At 39.7% G+C, this 25,745-nt stretch overlaps 1 protein-coding gene across 9 annotated transcripts in view; it reads left to right on the top strand.

Moving 5' to 3' along the window:
* Adgrv1 (adhesion G protein-coupled receptor V1) overlaps nt 1-25,745 on the top strand; it is a 538,324-nt gene that overhangs the window by 30,406 nt on the left and 482,173 nt on the right. For all 9 annotated transcript variants that reach the window (XR_001780748.2, XM_017315364.1, XM_017315363.1 and 6 more), the window contains exons 2-9: nt 7,628-7,809; nt 9,847-9,996; nt 10,333-10,428; nt 18,841-18,945; nt 21,181-21,294; nt 23,136-23,701; nt 23,990-24,266; nt 24,594-24,923. Coding sequence is in view for 8 of the 9 variants with exons in the window: in XM_017315364.1 (XP_017170853.1) it covers nt 7,628-7,809; nt 9,847-9,996; nt 10,333-10,428; nt 18,841-18,945; nt 21,181-21,294; nt 23,136-23,701; nt 23,990-24,266; nt 24,594-24,923 (1,820 nt within the window). In the remaining variant the exon portion in view is untranslated. The remainder of the gene's footprint in view (nt 1-7,627; nt 7,810-9,846; nt 9,997-10,332; nt 10,429-18,840; nt 18,946-21,180; nt 21,295-23,135; nt 23,702-23,989; nt 24,267-24,593; nt 24,924-25,745) is intronic.

Below are 25,745 nucleotides of genomic sequence, written 5' to 3'. Positions count from 1 at the left end.
AGGAGAGCAGACTATCTGGTAGTTTGCCCCAGCCAAAGTCACCAAGTCACCGGCAGGAAGGGGAGTGGAATTCAGGGAGCAGGGGTTTTGGGGAGTGATGGGTTCTGAGATCTCTGGCCTCCCAGAGGCAGCTGTGGCTCTTCGGAAGAGTTCTTACCAGTTACCCTGTGTGCAGTAGATCTCTTGGGATGCCTCAGGCTGTGGTGTCATCAGGGAATCGGACTAGTTCATCTTGATTACTAAGGTATTGCTTCCTCCCAAACCTGCTTCTGGCTTCAGTTGAACTGGCTTCATGTCCTTGTGAGGGACCTTTGCCCCCAAATCACAACCCAATACTTGCAACAGATCACTTACATTCCAGGGCTTGAGTAAAAGTTCTCAAACTGTCCCTTTTGTTTTGGTTCTCCATGCCTGGCTCATGTCCCTATTCCTGTAGGTATCTTGGAATCTAGGATCATGCTTAAATATCTCTGGATCCTCAGTGATTAGCAGAGGGCCTATATAATCTAGAATAGGCTCTCAAAATACAAATGCTATAGCAAGTTGTAGAATATGTCTCTTAAAGCACTCAGTTTATATTTTATAAGCTACCTAAATATATTTCAAATTTTACTTTTTTTTCTTGCAGAATTGGGTGGCTTGCGTAGAATGCATATGATGTTGAGAATTTAAGAAGCTATGCAAGCATATTAACCTCTATGTTATTAAAACAAACCAAACTTTGTAGTACCATTAGGGAAATTAACAAGAATATGTGTTAATTCTCCACTCTTTGAACATTTCAAGAGTTCTGTTCAGAGACGAGAACTCTATTGGCAGCAAGCAAAAGTTATGTTTCCTCTGACTCATACCAAGCAAGAGTGGAATGTAGTAGTGGAGAGGATTTGGATGCTCCAGGACTGTGCTGTTTGGAGGGAAAGGAGCGTGTCAGCTGTGTCAACTGTACAGAAGGAAAGGAGTGTGTCAACGAGTCTAAAATTAGCTTCTTACAATTATGACAGTATAAATTCAATATTCTGTGGTCTTTGCACATATGTTGCTGAAAATTCATTTTATTTTTTTGTCTCAGAAATTATTTTTTAAATTTCATAAATTGCTTCTTTCATGTATTTGTCAGCTATTTCTTTATAACATCTCCAATATTATATTTTCAGTTTATTTAATTTTCCCCCAACATAATAGCCTGATTGATTATTTGGGAATTTCATACAATAAACTAAAGGGCATGTAATTTTTATCAAATCTAAGGAAAAGGGGAACTGAAGTATTAGTAATATTTAGAATAATATCATTAAATAATGTTTGTTTTGAGTTTAATCAAAAAGGGAATTTTCATACATTCAATTTTTATAATTGATATCTCCAGCTTGTTTCTTGGGACCATTTGCTTGGAAAATTATTTTCCAGCTTTTTATTCTGAGGTAGTGTCTGTCTTTGACACTGAAGTGCATTTCCTGTATGTAGCAAAATGCTGGGTCCTGCTTACATATCCAGTCTGTTAGTCTATGTTTCTTTTATTGAATCCATTGATGTTATATAATTGATATAATTGACACACTCCTTTCCTTCTGTACAGTTGACACAGCTGACACGCTCCTTTCCTTCTGTACAGTTGACACAGCTGACACGCTCCTTTCCCTCCAAACAGCACAGTCCTGGAGCATCCAAATCCTCTCCACTACTACATTCCACTCTTGCTTGGTATGAGTCAGAGGAAACATTTTATAATTGATATGATTTTAAAATTGATATCAATTTTATAATTGATAGCAGAGAATGGCCTTAGTTACTCTAAGACACATAGCATCATGCTTCAGTGTACTTATGCCTGCTTGTAAAGGAAGTTTCATTTTCATGGCTTTGTTTCATCTCTTATCAACTAAAGGCTATCTATGAGTACATCTATTCATCCTTGCCCCAACAACCTTTCTTACAGTGTGAAAGATGGAAGCGTCCGGTATGTGGTTACCAATGACGTCACACAGTTTGAGGCCATCTCAGTCATGCCTGCTTTTCCTTTTCCATAATCTCAAAATTCATTGATGTGGAACAATTTAAAATGAATTTCCTGAGATAAACATGAGATCTGGGCATTCTACTTGCCTGGGAGGTGGTGAGAACCCAGAATTTGAGTTCACTGGTCTCTACATGAAAGGATGCCATTAAATATTTAAGGTACTGGTGGAACTGCAGTGTCACAAATACCCTGAATGCTCATTAGAGTAATAGGAGGAAAACCTTCAGAAGGTCATGGCAGTTTTGGGTTTTTTTTATATGACTTTCAAGTATTTGTTCTTCATGGTATATTTTTCCTTTGATGAGTATGAAGTGTTGTTCCTTATCTTTTTTGATGACTTTTGGTTGAAAGTCAATTTTATCCATTATTAGAATGGCTACTCCAGCTTGTTTCTTGGGACCATTTGCTTGGAAAATTATTTTCCAGATTTTTATTCTGAGGTAGTGTCTGTCTTTGACACTGAAGTGCATTTCCTGTATGTAGCAAAATGCTGGGTCCTGCTTACATATCCAGTCTGTTAGTCTATGTTTCTTTTATTGAATCCATTGATGTTAAAAGATATTAAGGAATAGTCATTGCTGCTTCCTGTTATTTTTCATGTTATTTTTATGTTTGTATGTTTCTTTTGGGTTTGTTGAAAGAAGACTACTTTCTTGCTTTTTCTAGGATGTAGTTTCCCTCCTTGTATTGGCATTTTCCATATATTATCTTTTGTAGGGCTGTATTTGTGGAAAGATATTGTGTAAATTTGGTTTTGTCATGGAATATCTTGGTTTCTCAACCTATGGCAATTCAGAGTTTTGCTGGGTATAGTAATCTGGGCTGGCATTTGTCTTTTCTTAGGGTCTGTATGAGATCTGCCCAAGATGTTCTAGCTTTTATAGTCTCTGATAGGAAGTTTGGTGTAATTCTGATAGGTCTGCCTTTATATGTTACTTGACCTTTTCCCCTTACTGCTTTTAATATTCTTTCTTTGTTCTGTGCATTAGATGTTTTGATTATTATGTGATGGGAGAAATTTCTTTTCTGGCCCAATCTATTTGGAATTCTGTAGGCTTCTTGTATGTTCATTGGCATCTCTTTCTTTAGGTTAGGGAAGTTTTCTTCTATAATTTTGTTGAAGATATTTACTGGCCCTTTAAGTTGGGAATCTTCACTCTATTCTATACTTATTATCCTTAGGTTTGGTCTTCTCATTGTGTCCTGGATTTCCTGGATGTTTTGGGTTAGAAGCTTTTTGCTTTTTCATTTTCTTTGACAGTTGTGTCAATGTTTTCTGTGGTATCTTCTCCACCTGTGATTCTCTTTTCTCTCTCATGTATTCTGTTGGTGATACTTGCATCTATGAATCCTGATCTCTTTCCTAGGTTTTCTATCTCCAGGGTTGTCTCCCTTTGTGATTTCTTTACTGTTTCTATTTCCATTTTTAGATCTCGGATGGTTTTGTTCAACTCCTTCACCTGTTTGGTTGTGTTTTCCTGTAATTCTTTAAGTGATTTTTGTGTTTCCTCTTTAAGGTATTCTACCTGTTTATCTGTGTTCTCCTGTATTTTAAGGGAGTTATTTATGCCCTTAAATTCCTCTATCATCATCATGAGGTGGGATTTTAAATCAGAGTCTTGCTTTTCTTGCATGATGCGGTATCCAAGGTTGGCTGTGGTGGGAACTGGGTTCTGATGATGCCAAATAGCCTTGGTTTCTGTTTCTTATGTTCTTGCACTTGCCTTTTGCCATCTGGTTATCTGTGGTGTTACCTGGTCTTGCTGTCTCTGACTGTGGCTTTTCCCTCCTGCAAGCTTCTATGTCAGTACTCCTGGGAGATCAGTTCTCTCTGGGAGAAATTTGGGCATGAAGAGCTGTGGTATAGGGTCAGTTCTGGGCTGCAGACAGAAATCAGATGGATCCTGTCCCCTGCTGTTCCTTGGTTCCTGTGTCCTGATGGCTCTGGGTAAGTCCTTCTTCGACCAGGAATTTGAACAGAAGTGGTGGCCTTACCTGTGTTCGAAGATGTGTCAGTGTTCCTGGGAGACCATCTCTCTCTTGGTGGTATTTGTGTAAGTAGCTCTGTGGCACAAGATCAGCTCCGAGTGCAGAAGGAAACTGGAAGGCTCCTGTCCCTGACTGCTCCTCCTCCTCAGTTCCTGTGTTCTGAGGATTCTGGGTCCCTCTGAGTGGCAGTGGTGGCTCACAGGCTTGTCTGCACTCCTTGGAGGCTAGCTTTCTCCTGGCGCTATTTGGGCCTGGAGCCCTGTGGCAGAGGATCAACTCGGGGCCAGCAACTTTCATATATTTGAATGGTTGGAAACATTGTTCAGTCTTTCATTGCAAAGGGAACCTGTAACTTTTAGGAATGAATAAAAGATGTTAGGAGTTCAGTCCTACCTGACCAGCTACATAGCTGAGTGACAGTGTGCCTTTCCTGTGCTAACCTGTTTTTGCCTTACTTAACATGACGTCGCTGGTTCTTGAACTTCCATAGAGGCGCTATGGGAACTGCGTGCATTCACATGTATACAGTAGTCAGATAACGTTGTGTAAAGAAACATTTGCTATTGCGACACTATTAGGTCATTACATTTTTCCCCCTTTAAGATGCATGGGATTTATTTATTTATTTATTTATTTATTTATTTATTTATTTATTACAATATCTAAGTACACTGTAGCTGTCTTCAGACACACCAGTAGAGGGCGTCAGATCGCATTATGGGTGGTTATGAGCCACCACTCAGGACCTTTGGAAGAGCAGTCAGTGCTCTTAACTGCTGAGCCATCTCTCCAGCCATGATGCATGGAATCTTAAACTACAGTACCAGAATAGGTAGAAAAACAAAGGAGAAAGCATGTGGTAAGTTCCCGTTTGTGGCCTTGAAAAATTCAGGAGTTAACGTAAAGCTACAGATGTGGTCTTTGACATGGCCACAGGAAGGTCTGATCCTCACTGTTTTGAGAAGTGTGCTTATAAGTGTACCCAGTGAACTCTGCAGTTGAGTTAAAGGAAATGAGTATTAGAAGTTGTGGGTGCCTGGGACTCAGCCTTGATCTCCTGGGTCAGAATTTCAAGTGAGAATTGACTTTACAAGGAGTGCAGGGGTTGACACAAAGCTCGCATAACTTGGGACAGGTTTGAGAACTGCTCTGCAGGGTGTGTGGTGCCATTCTTATGCTGTCTTCTTACCTTCACCCTTTCCCACCGTGGCATCCAGATGACCATTTGAGTTCTGCAACTCAGATTCTATGATAGCTCATATTCCAGGACTGAGGCTTGTTTCTCTGAATGTCATAGCAGATCTAAGTCACTTTCTCCTCCTCACCCTCCCAGTCCTTGGTATTTTTATTACCTCTCTGTCATGCCTTTCCCACAGTTTGTCAGAATTAGTGCGTGGAATCTTTCTGGCTTTTGAATCCAATCCACAAAAGATCTCTACTTCACTGTGTTTAGAAACAGATGGGGGGAAAACAGCCAGGACCCTGGCATTTCTGACCCCTGGTCTGTGCTTGTTCCCTGCACTCCATTTGAACTGTGTCTCCATTTGTGTGATCTTACAATTAAGAGGCATGTGAGACATCATCAAACTGTGTGAAACTGTTGGTCAGAATTCACTGTATGGTATATGTTCCAATTAAACTTTAAAATATGTCAAGGACCCATACATTTGGCACTCCTTATGTACAAAGTCACGTGTAGCCATGTAGAAATACCACATGTGTAAAATTTCATTGCTTTTTGGCTAAGGAGAGAATAAAGCAGTTTGACTCCTGGAGTAAGTAATGCGCCTCTGCTTTGGGCACCATCCTATAGATGCACAAATGCGTTATGTCCATGTGGCTGGTCACATAGATCCACTGGAATCTTAATGATCCGTGCGATAAATTGCTCTCATTTTTAGAGGTACATCTACATTACAAAACATCAGTGCATCTGAGGGGCCACGGCAGGGCTGGGCTTTTCAAAACTCTTGAGTCTCATGCAGCTAAAAGTGGGAACAGCATTTCTGCTCCGTAAACACACAGATTGTAGGATGAAGAAAGAGTTATGGGAAACGAACATGCTTGGCTGAATTTACTTATTCTAAAGCCATGTTGACATTTTTCTAAAAAGTGTTAGTTCAGCTATTAAAAAAAAAAAAAGAAATTTAAGCCTTGGAAATTTACCACTTTAGAAGGATTGGCTGTTTCAAATAATTGTTTTTTTTTTTTTAAAGTCAAGTTGTTTTTATGTTAAAAAACAACTATTTTCCATATTTTAATAAAATAATTTGTACTAATGTGATAGCATGTAAAGTTTTGATACGTGTATCCATTATATAATGTTTAAGTCAGACCACAGACTTATTTTTCTTTATACTTAAAGCACTCAAAATTCTAGCTTTTTAAAGTAATACTTTTATTATCTGAGAATTTTATACTATGTGTTTGAATTACCTTCACTCCTCAGATCCTCCCACTTTCTCTCGCCTCTCATTCCTATCCACTAAATTCCTGGCTGGTTTCTTCCTTATGTTTCCCCACTGTGTGTTATCCCTACTGCTCCTGGATTGGAGTTTGCCCTGGAGTGTGTGGTTGACCTACCAGGGGTCACATCACTAAAGAAAACAGACCGTCCCCCCTCTTAGCAACTATCAAACATCATTTGCTCCTCCACTAACTGGGATTTCATGCTAGCCTTGATGCCTCCATGCTGGGATTTGGTCAGGCTGGAGCTGGAGCAGGTATCATGAATGTCTTCCTAATCATGGAGAGTTCATCTGTACAGCTGGCCTGTTGGATCTGGACAAATGCCATCTACTCGAAGCTATGGACAAATGCTGTACACTCGAAGCTACCCATCACTTCTGACTGCTGCTCCCTAAACAATCCCTCCTTCCCCTCTTTTCCAGGGATCTGTGAGCTCCATGGGGGGTGGGGGTGGGAATATAAAGGTGATATAAAGGTGCCATGTGGGACTGAGAACTCCAGTCTCTAAATGTTGATCAGTTGTCATGTGTTGCACGAGGAAGCTTTCTCTGATTTAGGTCAAGGTCTGTGATTATAGCAATAAGTCATTTGGGATCATAAAATTGTTTTTCCTCTACTCTGGCACATCGAGTCACTGCAAGACTAGGTGCATCCTCTCCCACTGAGGCCAGACAAGGTGGCCTAGTTAGGGGAACAGAGTCCACTGGCATGCAACAGAGTCAGGGAAAACCTTCGCTTCAGTTGCTGGAGGACTTACATGAAGACCAATGTGTGAGACAGGGTTAGGTCCAGAGGAGAAAAGGAGGGGAAGTGGGAGGAGGAGCTGTGAGAGGAGAGTACTGAGAGGAGGGGGCTGATGTTGGAATGAAATGTGAGTAAATAAATCAATGGAGAAATGAATTTCATAAATTTACAGTTATTATCTTGATGAAGAGGATAAATGCAAAAATGTAGTTTTAAAGGAAAAAACATAACAAATTATGATTTTGTAACTATCATCACACATTCAAGTTGGATGTCTTAATATCTGATGTCTTTGTATCTGTCTTAATTGCTTATTTTCTTATTCTTTGTAATATTGAGAACAAAACTAAGGAGAATAGATCAGCTAGCTTTATGACTTGGTTTTTTTTTTTTTTTTTCTTTCTGTAGGGATGATCTCTTCATTTTTACTAGTATACCTGTCAACCTTGTTCATCTCTTTTGTATTTGGAGAAGCGGAAATAAGATTCACTGGACAGACAGAGTTCTTCGTTAATGAGACAAGTACCACAGTTATTCGTCTTGTCATTGAGAGGATAGGCGAGCCCGCAAATGTTACTGCCATTGTGTCGGTAAGAAGTGACCACAGCCATGTTTTTAATCAGATGCATGTGACCCTTTTTAGTCTCAGCAGAAACACTTTTAACTGTTTGGGGATCGGAGTCTGAATTTCCTTATGATAAATGATCTGGAGAACACGCTGTTGTATCTAAATCTGTTAGCGATTCAGAGAATGTTCCGGAGTCACCATGGATAGCTGACAGGTGCATTTTCAAGACAAAGGCTAATTATCTTAAGTTAAATCATTTATATGTTTGCTTTCAAACAAAACTATTTTACCTTGGGTAATTTGAATCATCGGATCATTTTTTAGACATTCATTGTAAGGTGACTTAGGTAAAAATGTGCAAGGACACAACAGAAAAAAGTCCACTCTAAGTTCAGTGAGAGAGCCTCTGTTGGAGAAATGAAGTATACTAACATCATTAAGATTTATGTAGATTATGTACATTCTGTACTGTATAAAGTTTAAAGTTTGGATGGGATGCTTTATCTTATATGTTTGTGTCTATTTTTGCCCAGGAAGCAATTGTCATATTGCCAATAAATATATTTCTATGTCTTAAAACTTTGGGACAAAAATACTGTGTATGTTTGTTGCTTGTTTATCCATGCACATGTGCATATGTGCATACAGATGCACACATACACTTCTGTGTGCAGAGCCAGGTCAGTGTCAAGCAGCTTCTTCTCTGTCACTGTCATCTCTTACTGAGCCTGCCACTGACGGATGGACAAGAGTGCCCCATTAGTTCTCACCAAGGACCTTTGTACCACGACACCCACAGCACTAAGTTACAGATGAGTGGTCTGCCACCTGTGGGGAAGACAGTTTATTAGCTAACCCAGCTTTTATCTCGTCCAAAGTGATTTTTTTAGAGCAATAGGTTAAATTATTTATAAAAATTTTGAAAACCCCCAAAAAGGAAACCTAACTATAAAATGAACCCAAAGTTATAATTTTGCATATTTTAGTTTCTGCTCAATTTGACATATATGCATACATTTTGGAAGTTTGTTTCTAGTTGTAGTGTATGTTGCATTCGACATGGTATTTGATGGCGTTCACTGGTCCTTTCAGGTTGACGTATTTTGCTTTCCTTGGGAAATCATTGACTAAACTTACCCAAAATATGTTCTTATTTCTCATTTGTGCTAAGTAAATGTCCCCAGTGGCTAAATTGTTAATTTTGAGCTTCAGCGGAGTAAATGTCAGTTGCACAGTGAACTGCTTCTTTATAATCCATCTGCTACCAGATCATCAGTCTGCTGAGGGCCTTACTAATAACATTGCACCCGCAGATTAAGATCTTAGGAAGCGTAATAATCATTAATACTTTGGAATGCTAAAACATTGGGTCTATTTCAGGTGCTGTGGATAGTGGAAGTACAATTGTAGGTTGAAGGTTTTGGGTAGAGATGTTATGTTTCTAAAGTCACTGGGAAACTAATGGCACCTCCTCAGTTTTACAGGCCATGTCACACCTCGCCTTTATAAGACTTTTAGCCATACTTTGTTCTGCTAGGCTGTAGTCTACACCAAGTTGGGTAAGAGACAAAGGAAAAACATTTGAATTACTTTTCAATGAAATTCTTAGGGTTTTTTTTTGTATGCAATTAACTTTGATTCTATTATATAAAGACATGTTTTGTATGTAATGATTTATTCTTGTGATTTTTCCCTGTTGTAAAACTATTTATTACATGTATGTATGTATGTATGTATGTATGTATGTATGTGTCTATGGACACACAGGTAGAGGTCTGAGAACAAGTTACAGAAGCTGGTCCTTTCTTCCTTCATGTGAGTCTGAAATGGACCTCTGGTCATCAGCCTTGACTGCAAGTACTTTTACCCCATCTTGCTGGTTCTGTGATATTTCTTCAAAAGATGATTCTTACCAGTTGCCAAACATTGGTCTCTGGGAATCCTATTGTCAATGACAGTGCCACTTGATCTGTACCCTTTCTTCTGGTTGCTCCAATGAGGGTTGCTTTGCCTGCTTAGCTCTTTGTTAAATGCGGATGTTGTGTTTCACCCTTGGTAGCTGAGCGGAGAAGACACTGGTGACTTTTTTGATACATACGCCGCAGCGTTTATCCCTGCCAGAGGAACAAACAGGACAGTGTACATAGCAGTATGTGACGACGATCTTCCGGAGCCTGATGAAACCTTCACATTTCACTTGACATTACAGGTAAGTTCTTCATTCCCTTCCATGTTGAGTTCTTAAAACGCCCTTTAACACTTGAAAATCTAGTTAGTTAGTGATAAGGCAAGGGACACGTCTCATGGTTTCTGTAGATCTCTTTAACAGATGTACAGTAGTGTGGTTGAGGGTCTCTTTATAGACTGGTGCTCCTGGCTAGTAGATACATCACTGCAGAAAATTTTTCTGTCCCCCAAAAGCTGTCAACTGCCTGTAGGTTCTTAGGTAGGATTTATTTATATTAATACTTGAAGACCGAAATTCTGCTGAAAGATTATTTTTCTCCTAATATTTAATGTATTAATTTGTTTGTTTTCACTTTAGAAACCCTCAGCAAATGTGAAACTTGGATGGCCAAGGGCTGCTTCTGTGACAATCCTATCAAATGACAATGCATTTGGAATCATTTCCTTTAGTACGGTATGGTTACAGTGGAGACTTCTCTTGCCCTATTTTCCAGGTGTTAGCTAGTGCTATTCTGTTGTGATTTTTAAATAAGACTGGACACGGACTCTATAACTCCTCTATATTCTGTGTATTTACACTTGTATACTGAAGGGGTTCTGACCCTTTGTGACCATTGACCAATTTGTTAATTGCCTGGCCTCTTGTGGGGATGTGCTCTTGGGCTTCTCCATATTAAAATTTTTTCTTGTTTGTTTTTTTTGAGACAGGGTTTCTCTGTATAGCCCTGGCTGTCCTGGAATTCACTATGTAGACCAGGCTGGCCTCGAACTCAGAAATCTGCCTGCCTCTGCCTCCCGTGTGCTGGGATTAAAGGCGTGCGCCACCACACTTGGCTCCTTTTAAATTTCTTTTTTTTTTAAATTTTTTATTAGGTATTTAGCTCATTTACATTTCCAATGCTATACCAAAAGTCCCCCATACCCACCCAACCCCACTCCCCTACCCACCCACTCCCCCTTTTTGGCCCTGGCGTTTCCCTGTACTGGAGCATATAAATTTTGCCTGTCCAATGGGCCTCTATTTCCAGTGATGGCCGACTAGGCCATCTTTTGATACATATGCAGCTAGAGTCAAGAGCTCTGGGGTACTGGGTAGTACATAACGTTGTTCCACCTATAGGGTTGCAGATCCCTTTAGCTCCTTGGGTACTTTCTCTAGCTCCTCCATTGGGAGCCCTGTGATCCATCCATTAGGTGACTGTGAGCATCCACTTCTGTGTTTGCTAGGCCCCGGCATAGTCTCACAAGAGACAGCTACATCTGGGTCCTTTCGATAAAATCTTGCTAGTGTATGCAATGGTGTCAGCGTTTGGATGCTGATTATGGGGTGGATCCCTGGATATGGCAGTCTCTACATGGTCCATCCTTTCATCTCAGCTCCAAACTTTGTCTCTGTAACTCCTTCCAAGGGTGTTTTGTTCCCCCTTCTAAGGAGGGGCATAGTGTCCACACTTCAGTCTTCATTTTTCTTGAGTTTCATGTGTTTAGGAAATTATATCTTATATCTTGGGTATCCTAGGTTTTGGGCTAATATCCACTTATCAGTGAGTACATATTGTGTGAGTTCCTTTGTGAATGTGTTACCTCACTCAGGATGATGCCCTCCAGGTCCATCCATTTGGATAGGAATTTTATAAATTCACTTTTTAATAGCTGAGTAGTACTCCATTGTGTAGATGTACCACATTTTCTGTATCCATTCCTCTGTTGAGGGGCATCTAGGTTCTTTCCAGCTTCTGGCTATTATAAATAAGGCTGCTTTGAACATAGTGGAGCATGTGTCCTTCTTACCAGTTGGGGCATCTTCTGGATATATGCCCAGGAGAGGTATTGCTGGATCCTCCGGTAGTACTATGTCCAATTTTCTGAGGAACCGCCAGACTGATTTCCAGAGTGGTTGTACAAGCCTGCAATCCCACTAACAATGGAGGAGTGTTCCTCTTTCTCCACATCCACGCCAGCATCTGCTGTCACCTGAATTTTTGATCTTAGCCATTCTGACTGGTGTGAGGTGGAATCTCAGGGTTGTTTTGATTTGCATTTCCCTGATGATTAAGGATGTTGAACATTTTTTCAGGTGCTTCTCTGCCATTTGGTATTCCTCAGGTGAGAATTCTTTGTTCAGTTCTGAGCCCCATTTTTTAACGGGGTTATTTGATTTTCTGAAGTCCACCTTCTTGAGTTCTTTATATATGTTGGATATTAGTCCCCTATCTGATTTAGGATAGGTAAAGATCCTTTCCCAATCTGTTGGTGGTCTTTTTGTCTTATTGACGGTGTCTTTTGCCTTGCAGAAACTTTGGAGTTTCATTAGGTCCCATTTGTCAATTCTCGATCTTACAGCACAAGCCATTGCTGTTCTGTTCAGGAATTTTTCCCCTGTGCCCATATCTTCAAGGCTTTTCCCCACTTTCTCCTCTATAAGTTTCAGTGTCTCTGGTTTTAAGTGAAGTTCCTTGATCCACTTAGATTTGACCTTAGTACAAGGAGATAAGTATGGATCGATTCGCATTCTTCTACATGATAACAACCAGTTGTGCCAGCACCAATTGTTGAAAATGCTGTCTTTCTTCCACTGGATGGTTTTAGCTCCCTTGTCGAAGATCAAGTGACCATAGGTGTGTGGGTTCATTTCTGGGTCTTCAATTCTATTCCATTGGTCTACTTGTCTGTCTCTATACCAGTACCATGCAGTTTTTATCACAATTGCTCTGTAATAAAGCTTTAGGTCAGGCATGGTGATTCCACCAGAGGTTCTTTTATCCTTGAGAAGAGTTTTTGCTATCCTAGGTTTTTTGTTATTCCAGATGAATTTGCAAATTGCTCCTTCTAACTCATTGAAGAATTGAGTTGGAATTTTGATGGGGATTGCATTGAATCTGTAGATTGCTTTTGGCAAGATAGCCATTTTTACAATGTTGATCCTGACAATCCATGAGCATGGGAGATCCTTCCATCTTCTGAGATCTTCTTTAATTTCTTTCTTCAGAGACTTGAAGTTTTTATCATACAGATCTTTCACTTCCTTAGTTAGAGTCACGCCAAGATATTTTATATTATTTGCGACTATTGAGAAGGGTGTTGTTTCCCTAATTTCTTTCTCAGCCTGTTTATTCTTTGTATAGAGAAAGGCCATTGACTTGTTTGAGTTTATTTTATATCCAGCTACTTCACAGAAGCTGTTTATCAGGTTTAGGAGTTCTCTGGTGGAATTTTTGGGGTCACTTATATATACTATCATATCATCTGCAAAAAGTGATATTTTGACTTCCTCTTTTCCCATTTGTATCCCCTTGATCTCCTTTTGTTGTCGAATTGCTCTGGCTAATACTTCAAGTACTATGTTGAAAAGGTAGGGAGAAAGTGGGCAGCCTTGTCTAGTCCCTGATTTTAGTGGGATTGCTTCCAGCTTCTCTCCATTTACTTTGATGTTGGCTACTGGTTTGCTGTAGATTGCTTTTATCATGTTTAGGTATGGGCCTTGAATTCCTGATCTTTCCAACACTTTTATCATGAATGGGTGTTGGATCTTGTCAAATGCTTTTTCTGCATCTAAGGAGATGATCATGTGGTTTTTGTCTTTGAGTTTGTTTATATAATGGATTACATTGATGGATTTTTGTATATTAAACCATCCCTGCATCCCTGGAATAAAACCTACTTGGTCAGGATGGATGATTGCTTTAATGTGTTCTTGGATTCGGTTAGCGAGAATTTTATTGAGGATTTTTGCATCGATATTCATAAGAGAAATTGGTCTGAAGTTCTCTATCTTTGTTGGATCTTTCTGTGGTTTAGGTATCAGAGTAATAGTGGCTTCATAAAATGAGTTGGGTAGAGTACCTTCTACTTCTATCTTGTGAATAAGTTTGTGCAGAACTGGAATTAGATCTTCTTTGAAGGTCTGATAGAACTCTGCACTAAACCCGTCTGGTCCTGGGCTTTTTTTGGTTGGGAGACTATTTATAACTGCTTCTATTTCTTTAGGGGATATGGGACTGTTTAGAAGGTCAACTTTTTCCTGATTCAACTTTGGTACCTGGTATCTGTCCAGAAATCTGTCCATTTCGTCCAGGTTTTCCAGTTTTGTTGAGTATAGCCTTTTGTAGAAGGATCTGATGGTGTTTTGGATTTCTTTAGGATCTGTTGTTATGTCTCCCTTTTCAGTTCTGATTTTGTTAATTAGGATTTTGTCCCTGTGCCTTCTAGTGAGTCTAGCTAATGGTTTATCTATCTTGTTGATTTTCTCAAAGAACCAACTCCTCGTTTGGTTAATTCTTTGAATAGTTCTTCTTGTTTCCACTTGGTTGATTTCACCCCTGAGTTTGATTATTTCCTGCCGTCTACTCCTCTTTGGTGAATTTGCTTCCTTTTTTTCTAGAGCTTTTAGATGTGTTGTCAAGCTGCTAGTATGTGCTCTCTCCCGTTTCTTCTTGGAGACACTCAGAGCTATGAGTTTCCCTCTTAGAAATGCTTTCATTGTGTCCCAAAGGTTTGGGTACGTTGTGGCTTCATTTTCATTAAACTATAAAAAGTCTTTAATTTCTTTCTTTATTCCTTCCTTGACCAAGGTATCATTGAGAAGAGTGTTGTTCAGTTTCCACGTGAGTGTTGGCTTTCTATTATTTTTTTTTGTTATTGAAGATCAGTCTTAGTGCATGGTGATCTGATAGGATACATGGGACAATTTCAATATTTTTGAATCTGTTGAGGCCTGTTTTGTGACCTATTATGTGGTCAATTTTGGAGAAGGTACCATGAGGTGCTGAGAAGAAGGTATATCCTGTTGTTTTAGGATAAAATGTTCTGTAGATATCTGTCAGATCCATTTGTTTCATCACTTCTGTTAGTTTCAGTGTGTCCCTGTTTAGTTTCTGTTTCCATGATCTGTCCATTGGTGAAAGTGGTGTGTTGAAGTCTCCCACTATTATTGTGTGAGGTGCAATGTGTGCTTTGAGCTTTACTAAAGTTTCTTTAATGAATGTGGCTGCCCTTGTATTTGGAGCATAGATATTCAGAATTGAGAGTTCCTCTTGGAGGATTTTACCTTTGATGAGAACGAAGTGCCCCTCCTTGTCTTTTTTGATGACTTTGGGTTGGAAGTCAATCTTATCAGATATTAGGATGGCTACTCCAGCTTGTTTCTTCATACCATTTGCTTGGAAAATTGTTTTCCAGCCTTTCATTCTGAGGTAGTGTCTATCTTTTTCTCTGAGATGTGTTTCCTGTAAGCAGCAAAATGTTGGGTCTTGTTTGTGTAGCCAGTTTGTTAGTCTATGTCTTTTTATTGGGGAGTTGAGACCATTGATGTTAAGAGATATTAAGGAAAAGTAATTGTTGCTTCCTGTTATTTTTGTTGTTAAAGTTGGCATTCTGTTCTTGTGACTGTCTTCTTTTAGGTTTGTTGAGGGATTACCTTCTTGTTTTTTCTAGGGCATTGTTCCCGTTCTTGTATTGGTTTTTTTTCTGTTATTATCCTTTGAAGGGCTGGATTCGTGGAGAGATAATGTGTGAATTTGGTTTTGTCGTGGAATACTTTGGTTTCTCCATCTATGGTAATTGAGAGTTTGGCTGGGTATAGTAGCCTGGGCTGGAATTTGTGTTCTCTTAGTGTCTGTATAACATCTGTCCAGGTTCTTCTGGTTTTCATAGTCTCTGGTGAAAAATCTGGTGTAATTCTGATAGGCTTGCCTTTATATGTTACTTGACCTTTTTCCCTTACTGCTTTTAGTATTCTATCTTTATTTAGTGCATTTGTTGTTCTGATTATTATGTGTCGGGAGGAATTTCTTTTCTGGTCCAGTCTATTTGGAGTTCTGTAGGCTTCTTGTATGTTCATAGGCATCTCTTTCTTTAGATTTGGGAAGTTTTCTTCAATAATTTTGTTGAAGATGTTTGCTGGTCCTTTGAGTTGAAAATCTTCATTCTCATCCACTCCTATTGTCCGTAGGTTTGGTCTTTTCATTGTGTCCTGGATTTCCTGGATATTTTGAGTTAGGATCTTTTTGCATTTTCCATTTTCTTTGATTGTTGTGCCAATGTTCTCTATGGAATCTTCTGCACCTGAGATTCTCTCTTCCATCTCTTGTATTCTGTTGCTGATGCTCAAATCTATGGTTCCAGATTTCTTTCCTAGGTTTTCTATCTCCAGTGTTGCCTCACTTCGAGTTTTCTTTATTGTGTCTACTTCCGTTTTTAGGTCTAGTATGGTTTTGTTCATTTCCATCACCTGTTTGTATGTTTTTTCCTCTTTTTCTGTAAGGACTTCTACCTGTTTGATTGTGTTTTCCTGTTTTTCTCTAAGGACTTGTAACTCTTTAGCAGTGTTCTCCTGTATTTCTTTAAGTGATTTATTAAAGTCCTTCTTGATGTCCTCTACCATCATCATGAGATATGCTTTTAAATCTAGGTCTAGGTTTTCAGGTGTGTTGGGGTGTCCTGGACTGTACAAAGTGGGAGGGCTGGGTTCTGATGATGGTGAGTGGTCTTGGTTCCTGTTAGTAAGATTCCTACGTTTACCTTTCGCCATCTGGTAATCTGTGGAGTTAGTAGTTATAGTTGACTCTGTTTAGAGATTGTTCTTCTGGTGATTCTGTTACCGTCTATCATCAGACCTGGGAGACAGATTCTCTCCTCTGAGTTTCAGTGCTCAGAGCACTCTCTGCTGGCAAGCTCTCTTACAGGGAAGGTGCGCAGATATCTTGTTTTTGGACCTCCTCCTGGCCGAAGAAGAAGGCCCAAAACAGGGCCTTTCTCAGAAGCTGTGTTGCTTTGGCAGTTCCCAGAAGCTGTCAGCTTCTGTGGTGCAGACTCTCACCTGTGCAGACTAAATTCCTAAGTTCCAGGGACTCCCGGAGTCAAGATGGCGACCGCTGCTGCTGAGGCTGAGGCCGCCTCCCAAGCCAGGCGGACACCTGTCCTCTGGTCCGGACGGTGGCCGGCTGTCTGCGGCCCGCCAAGGGTGCTGCCTCAGCGGCTCTGTGCTTCCGCCTGTCCCAGAAGCTGTCCGGTTCTCTGGCGCACCCTCTCACCTGTTCAGACTAATTTCCTAAGTTCTGCTGAGTCCCGGAACCAAGATGGCGACCGCTGCTGCTTCCTTTTAAATTTCAAATCACACTTAAGGAAGTCTAAACTATTTTCTAGAAGCATCTGTCCATTGGGCACTCCATTTGGAGTGACTGGGGGGGGGGATCTGTCCATTGGGCACTCCATTTGGAGTGACTGGGGGGGCACGTGGAAAGAAAGTTTCCAGTAAATATGAGATCAATCTGCAGGTATGATAGCCCTTCTAATTCAACCCTCAGACATTCTTATTAATTCATATTTCATGGACGTTAAAGCTTGGACACATCTCCTGAAATTCCATTCAGGCTATTTCCTCTCTTTCATCAGGTTCTTGTTCATCTAGCCCATCCAATATTCAGAGGGTTTCATTTTCAAAAACAAACACATAAGACAAGTCTTTCCTGGAGAGAAAATGTTTCCAGCCCCTTGAGCAAAAATTAAAGATTGTTTTCAACACAACTGGATTTGGATACCGAGTAGGAGGCTATAATAATCTTTCTGATAGTCTTTTTGAATTCTACTGCTAATCAACATTTAAACATCTGATACCACAATCTCTAGCTTTTTATCCATTTTCCATTTTTGAACACTCCTGCACTTGTGTGCATTATACGTCACAGCTCTGTAAAGTCATCTTTGAGACAAGGCAAGCTCTAGATAAATGTGGTCTTTATGCTTGAGTTACATTTATCAAGAGGATGTTTTCCTAATTTAAATTTAGTAGATATTTGATAATCTGACACTACTGTCATTTATAGACATTAATTTCATAAATTAGGGATTCTTGAATGAAGAGATTATTGCACACGTTCTTCTAACTTTCCCCATACCTTCATACCTACTTCCTCCTTACCACCAAATCTTATAATGATTTGTTTAAAAATTGGTTCTCTTTTCTTTGACCTCCTCTCTCCTATCTTTCCTCTCCTTTTTCTGACATTGAACATCTAGACTGTGGGGATGAGTCCTAGTCTTTGGGGTTGGTCCTAGTGTTACTAGGCCTTCTCTAACAGACTCCACATGAGTTCCATGTCACAGACTCTACTCAATAGCCTGCCTCCATCTCTAGCTTTCTAACAATTATATTGATAATGAACATGGCATTGGTGGTGTGGTATGAGCCAACAGTATTGAATATTCTGCATGTGTCAGGAGGAAGGAAGAACTCTTGATAATATAGTCACAAACCTTTGAGACAGCTCTCCTAGCTCTATGAATAGATGGTTCTGACATTGCACCCCCAGAGATGTCCACTGCTGTATACATGTCTGCACTCAATGCTTCCCTTATCCTTATACCCTGTGTTTCAGCCACCACCCACGGTGGCATGTTTCAAAGCTGAAGTTCTCCCTGTTTCACTTTTTTTGGTTCTGAAAGTCATTAACAGCTGTATGTCTTATGTGACCTTCTGCCTGATGCCGAGGCAGGTGTGCATGACAAGTGGTCCTAGGGAGCCGGCTTGCCCCGATGCTTAGCTTATTTTTGTGACCTCCTGGGCTCTGTGAGCATTTTAATCTATCATCTTTTAGCTGAGTAGCCTTCAAGTTCAAGATTCCTCAGAGCAGATGCTGGTAGGGCTGGGAAAACCTGTTTGATGCAGGCTTTGTTTTTCTTTACACTGCTTTTCTACATTCTCATTTAAAAAAATCATCTATAGTATATTGGTGCTAGGAATACACACTGTAAGAGTACAATCTGAGCTGATGTGCTGTGGCATTTAGCGTTTCTAGGGCGGTACTTTTACCAAGTCCTCCCTCTCTCTGATTGATCAATGCCTGATTGTCTCTGCTCTTCTCAATAGCCCTCATCAATCTCGGTGATTGAGCCAAGGAGCAGAAATGCATCTGTACCTCTTACTCTCATCAGAGAAAAAGGGACCTATGGAATGGTCACCGTGACTTTTGATGTAAGTTTACTTTGAAATAACTTTAGATAATACCATGTTAAGAATTCATATCACATGACTGCAATTTAAAATAATATCAAAATCTTCTGGGTGATAAATATCATGCTGACTTAAAATTACTTAAAGACAGAGTCCTGCTTTTTATAACCTTTTGGTTAATAGAGAAATACTTTCTTTGCTGCTTGTATGTATTGAGCTTACATGAAACTTAATGAATCATTTTAGATATAGAATAATAATAACAATAAAATAGATTAATGGCATTAATTATATAACATTTCTGGAATCTTTATGATAACCATTTATACAATTATCACAGATTACCGAGGTTAATAAAGCCTTACTTGATATGCTATCTTCATCTGTTTCCTCAGGACATGCCATAGATGGTCTGAACAGCAGTTACCTCTGTCATGGAGGCTCATGGACATTGTACAGTGTAGTGTGAATAACCCACACTGTAGGGAGGCATATTTTATTGCTTCCCACAATGATATCTGATGAGGTTCACACTGAAACTTTCAATTTACTTTTCCATTCTGTAATGTCTTAAACATGACCTACAATTTTAGAGTGTTTGAAAGCTTTGATACATTCCTGTTTTAGTGATTAACTGTAACAAAACTGGATTCTATATTTAGATTAACATAACAAAATTTTGCTGCAACAGAGGAGATATTTATTATAGTTATGGATGTCTAAATCAGATGATGCCTCTTTTACTGTATAAGAACATAAAGTAGTGCTGGGCAGTGGTGGCGCTAGCCTTTAATCCCAGCCCTAGGGAGGCAGAGGCAGGTGGATTTCTGAGTTCGAGGCCAGCCTGGTCTACAGAGTTAGTTCCAAGACAACCAGGGCTATACAGAGAAACCCTGTCTCGAAAAAGAAAAAAAAATCCCTCCCCCCCCCAAAAGAACACAAAGTAGGGATGTGGGGAGACGGCTCAGTGTGAGAAAGAAGTGCATGGCAGGCAGGCAAGCAGGAGCCTCTGCATTTGGCTCCTCATAACCCATGGAAGGAAGGCCAGCGGGGGAAACCCCAGTGCTCCACAGTGGAGGTGGGAGATGCCCTGGAAGCAAACAGACTCTGTCAGACTCTGTCTGAAACAAGGTGGAAGGCAAGGACCTGCACTAAACACACATGTATGCATGCACACAGGCAAGGACCTGCACTGAACACACATGTATGCATGCACACAGGCAAGGACCTGCACTGAACACACATGTATACATGCACACAGGCAAGGACCTGCACTAAACACACATGTATACATGCACACAGGCAAGGACCTGCACTAAACACACATGTATACATGCACACAGGCAAGGACCTGCACTAAACACACATGTATACATGCACACATGCAGCTCACAAACATACAAGGATTAAAAAAAAGCCAGAACATAAAATAGCACAAGACAATAGATACAAAAACCCACACAGCATTCAACTAAAAATGCAGGCAGGACTGTTGCAAGTTTTGTACAAGAAATCTTTTTGTTGTTGTTGTTGTTGTTTTGTTTTGTTTTTTTTTGTTGTTGTTTGTTTTTTTTTCAAGAAAGGGTTTCTCTGTGTAGCCCTGGCTGTTCTGGAACTCACTTTGTAGACCAGGCTGGCCTCAAACTCAGAAATACGCCTGTCTCTGCTTCCCGAGTGCTGGGATTAAAGCGTGCGCCACCACGCCCGGCTTGTATAGGAAATCGTAAGGAGGAGTTTGCTATACAGTATTTATATGTAGGACTTAAGAGATAAGGCATGTGCTGCTCGCTGAACACGTTAGTGAGTGAGATTACACATGCTCATCTCCCGCCTGCAAAGCAGATGCTCTCTTGCTCATTTTAAAGATAAGCAAAATGATACACAGTTATCAGACAGCTTTCCAAGGTCACATAGCCAGTGATGGAGCTAGAACCATTTCTGCAGTGGATTTGTCTTCAATATCTTTCTCAACAAGATAGGTTTCTTCAGTCCCTCTCCCATTGAATATGACATTTAAAACTCCCAAATCTTAGAAAACACAACTTACTATAACTATAGTCCAGGTGTGTAGTAACATTACAGACCCTGACAATTATAAAGGGCAGGAGGCTCGTAGACAAGCTCATATGTTTTGTGTAAAGTATCTTTATATTTTAGAACTTTGTTAGCAACATCAGAGTAATGTTTTCTTTGGTTTTTTTAATTTTATTTTTTAGATATCTTGTTTAACTAGTGGCACTGTTTATTTCTTTGCAGGTATCAGGTGGCCCAAATCCCCCTGAGGAAGACTTGAATCCAGTTAGAGGAAATATCACCTTCCCACCTGGCAGAGCAACTGTGATTTACAACGTGACAGTTCTTGATGATGAGGTCAAGCACTGCTAAGTACATAGAAGAGGCAGGATCAGTGATGGAGACTCGGAGAGAACTATTTTTGAATATTGAATTGTATTTATCATTTGAAATTATTCAGGGGCGCAGAATTAATGTTATACCCATTTACACGTTAACCACGAGTAGCGAGTTATTATTTGGGGATGTAGCTTTGCAAATACCTGACTTATTTCATAATAAATTATGCTTACAGGGCTGGAGGTGTGGGAGTCACTTGCCTAACATGTTCAAACCTCTGGCTTCCATCCCCAGTGTCTTAAGTTAATTGTAATATAAAGATTGAAGAATTTTCAACATCTGCTTATTATTTTTACACTCATCATTTAATATTTGAACAGGGACATGAGTGATCATCTGGCAACCACGTTTTAATATAAGTTCAAGAAAAATTCTATTGCAATTGATACTTTTGTTTAGGGTAAAATACTTATTTATCAGTGCGCATGTGTTCATGAGCACATCAATTATACACATAGGTCCCGGGAATCAATCCCAGGTTACCATCTTATGAGGCATCTATAACTGATAAGCTATCATGCTACCTACTTTGTTTAGATATTTTTAGTTTCATAGTCACAGAGGAGATTTTATAGCTATATTTTATGTGTAGTCCACTGCAAATTTACATATATGACAGAGCTCAATTGCAGAGCCAAATCTGAATAGTAGTGCACAGAGATGTCTTTCAGGAGCCAGTAAGAAAAGCTTGCAAAGTAGCCCAGGGCTGCTAAAGAAGAGAAAGCAGGAGAAACAGACAGAAACATGTAGCTTCCTACAAAAATCCTGTAACCAAACACAAACAATACTTAAAGAAGAAAATTCCTTAGAAATGTTAGAACATCAGATTTCTCTGAAACAACTTGAGACATTTGATAGGCATAGATGACCTTATTTTTCTAGGATGGGAAATCAACAAAGGCTTTCTCCTCAGAGCTCCCAGGACAATAGTAGGTTAAGAGGAATTGATTACTGATCTTGTAAATGGAAAAGACTGAATAGTATATTTTGAGATAAGTGTCTTTGATATATTTCTACTGACGGAGGCAAAATGATGTGGGTTTTTACTTCATAAATTCATAAAATGACAAAAAATGCATAAAAGTGGAATTAACAGTGAATGCAGTGCTTGAACAGCGAGGCATAGTGGAGATTAGCCCCAGGACTTGTGTAAGCTATAACAAACTATCCTCCTCAGTAACACTAGCATTTCTGGAGAAATGATGTCCCTGGACCATTCTCCTGAGAGGCATGGTGCACTCTTAAAAATCCTAGAACTGACTCCAGAGTCAGACATTACATGAATCTTCTACACTTCTCAGTTGAATCAAAGAAATAGTTCATCATTTTCTGGTACCTGTTACAGGATACAAGCAAAACATCATTAGAGATGCAAGAGCTATTCGTATTCTGAAATTTAGCAACTATTTGATATTTAGTATACTTTCCAGATTCTAGGGTATTGTTAGGCTTTGAATACTCTTTAGGACCTTACCAATGATCTGAAGTTGACAAGGATTTATTCACATTTGGACTGTGTGTTCTTTACAGTTTTCCCAACTCTGATCAAGACTCAAAGAAACAGATAGGCATCACTAACTCTTCAGAGAGTTACTTTACTATTTTTTATCTTCTATCTGAACTGAAAATCAATTAATGTTTGGAAGAGAACTTAATGAGAACTTTGTGTGTGGTGTCTGAATGAGCCTCTTCCTGGTCCCCTTACTTCAAGCTTTTCAGTTTCTACGAAACACTTTTTATTACATGAGCCTTTTTGTGGATATTTTGGCTAATGATGTTTTGCTTGTATCCTGTAACAGGTACCAGAAAATGATGAACTATTTTTGATTCAACTGAGAAGTGTAGAAGGAGGAGCAGAGATTAATGCTTCTAGGAGCTCGGTTGAAATCATTGTGAAGAAAAATGATAGTCCTGTGAACTTCATGCAGAGTGTTTACGTGGTTCCCGAGGACGACCACGTACTCACTATTCCCGTGCTTCGTGGGAAGGATAGTGATGGAAATCTCATTGGATCTGATGAAACCCAAGTGTCAATCAGATACAAAGTAATGACTTGGGATTCAACAGCACATGCCCAGCAAAACGTTGACTTTATTGATCTTCAGCCGGATACTACTCTTGTCTTTCCCCCTTTTGTTCATGAATCACACCTGAAATTTCAGATAATCGATGACCTTATACCCGAGATAGCTGAGTCATTTCACATCATGTTACTAAAGAACACCTTACAGGGAGATGCTGTGCTAATGGGCCCTTCTACAGTACAGGTCACCATTAAGCCAAATGACAAGCCCTATGGAGTTCTTTCATTCAATAGTATTTTGTTTGAAAGACCAGTTATAATTGATGAAGATACAGCATCCAGGTATAATTTACTTTAAACTTATAACTATAATTATTTTATGGTAGTTACACGATTTAATTTTTATGGTGTTGACACAATGCTGAGCTGGTAGAATATATGCCTTTTCCACTATGACTGCTTTACTGATTTCTCTTTTAATGTGATTTAATTATTAAAATGAACTCACATGGTGATAAGTTCTTAGACTCTATCCATGTATGTGTATTTTTCATATTAAAAATAATAAATTTTGTGTGGGTCCCTGTCATTTTAAAGTGTATATGACATGACTCTGTATGTTATAAACAGTTCTAGATTTGAAGAAATTGCAGTGGTTAGAAATGGTGGCACACATGGGAATGTCTCTGTGAGCTGGGTGTTGACACGGAACAGCAGTGATCCCTCACCAGTGACCGCAGACATCACCCCTGCTTCTGGGACTCTGCAGTTCGCACAAGGGCAGATGCTGGCGCCAATTTCTCTAGTGGTCTTTGACGATGATCTTCCAGAAGAGGCTGAAGCTTACTTACTTACAATCTTGCCTCACACCATACAAGGAGGCGCTGAAGTGAGCGAGCCAGCGCAGGTAGGGCCTTTGCTGTGCTTCACCCTGTCAATACTCCTATGATAACAAAAGAGCTGGGGGATGTAAGTGTACACGTCCTGTACACGTCTCCATGCGAAGCCAGCCTCCGTCCACTGTCTTTAAACCCAGACAGATATTTCACCATTTAAAAAGTTTCAAAACTTCTATTTTTCTGAAAAATTTCAAGGCTGTTTTTGATTCTTTGCCACATTTTTATACACAAAGTGATCTCGTAAGACATGGCACATAAATAAGTAATAAATCAGAAGAGTCTGGGCCACCCCAGTTGTCCAGCTCTCACTCTTTTCCTCTCTCTTCTGTTTGCAGCTTCTGTTCTACATTCAGGACAGCGATAATGTTTATGGAGAAATAGCCTTTTTTCCTGGGGAAAGCCAGAAGATTGAAAGCAGCCCTAGTGAGCGATCCTTATCCCTGAGTTTGGCGAGACGTGGGGGAAGTAAAGGAGACGTGAGGGTGATTTATTCTGCACTTTATATTCCTGCTGGAGCTATGGACCCCTTGCGAGCAAAAGATGGCATCTTAAATACATCTAGGAGAAGCAGCCTCCTTTTCCCAGAACAGAACCAACAAGTTTCTATAAAATTACCGATAAGGAATGATGCATTCCTCCAGAATGGGGCCCACTTCCTAGTGCAGGTATTATAGTGATAAAAATAACCTCAACTTTGGTTAAACTACAACAGTCTATGAAAAATAGCTAATGGTTATTTTGTTTGTATTTATAATTTATATTCTATTTGTTACTTGAAACTACTTAGGGATGGTGTACTTATATGCACCTGCAATCCAGTACTCAAGAGTCTAAGACAAGAGGATCAGGAGCTGTAGGCCAGCCTGGACTACATACTGAAATTGTTAGAAACTGAGTGTTCCTTAAGAGACAACACTTTCTCCTATGGCATATTAGGATTCTGATGAAATAAATGTTTTAGCCAGGTGGTACTACAGGTAACACCAGATATGGAATGCAAATGGACTGTAGTGGATAACATAGTAGAGTGATGTAACAGACTGGTGAACAAGGCCACACAGATGCACCATAGCTGTGGCTTGGCTCGGAAAGTAGGACATAACAGTGAGATTTATAGAATAAATGCGTCCCACAGCATTTATTATGGGAGGCACTTTCTTCACTTGTTTCTTCATCACGTGTGGATCACATCCCTTGGCCTCCCACTATGAAGAGCCTCTCCTGATATCCTTCCATCTTGTCATCCTTCCTTTTCGGTGTCTATCTCTAAACCTATTATTTGTATATTGTAATAAAAAAAAACCCCACACAATTCACAGATTTCTACTGTGGTTTCTTAGCAGCATCATGTCATTATTTCAAAGCTTTGCAGAGTTGGATGTTTGAAATGCTTTGTGAAGCTGAAAATTGCATGTGAATTTCAAAGCTTTCTTTTTATAGTCCTGTAGTGATGAAGCAATTGAACAGTATAGGTAGATAAGTTCCAC

Source organism: Mus musculus, chromosome 13 (genome assembly GCF_000001635.26).
Source record: "Mus musculus strain C57BL/6J chromosome 13, GRCm38.p6 C57BL/6J".
NCBI classification, from domain to species: Eukaryota; Metazoa; Chordata; class Mammalia; order Rodentia; family Muridae; genus Mus; species Mus musculus.
This window is presented reverse-complemented; position numbering and strand designations above follow the sequence as displayed.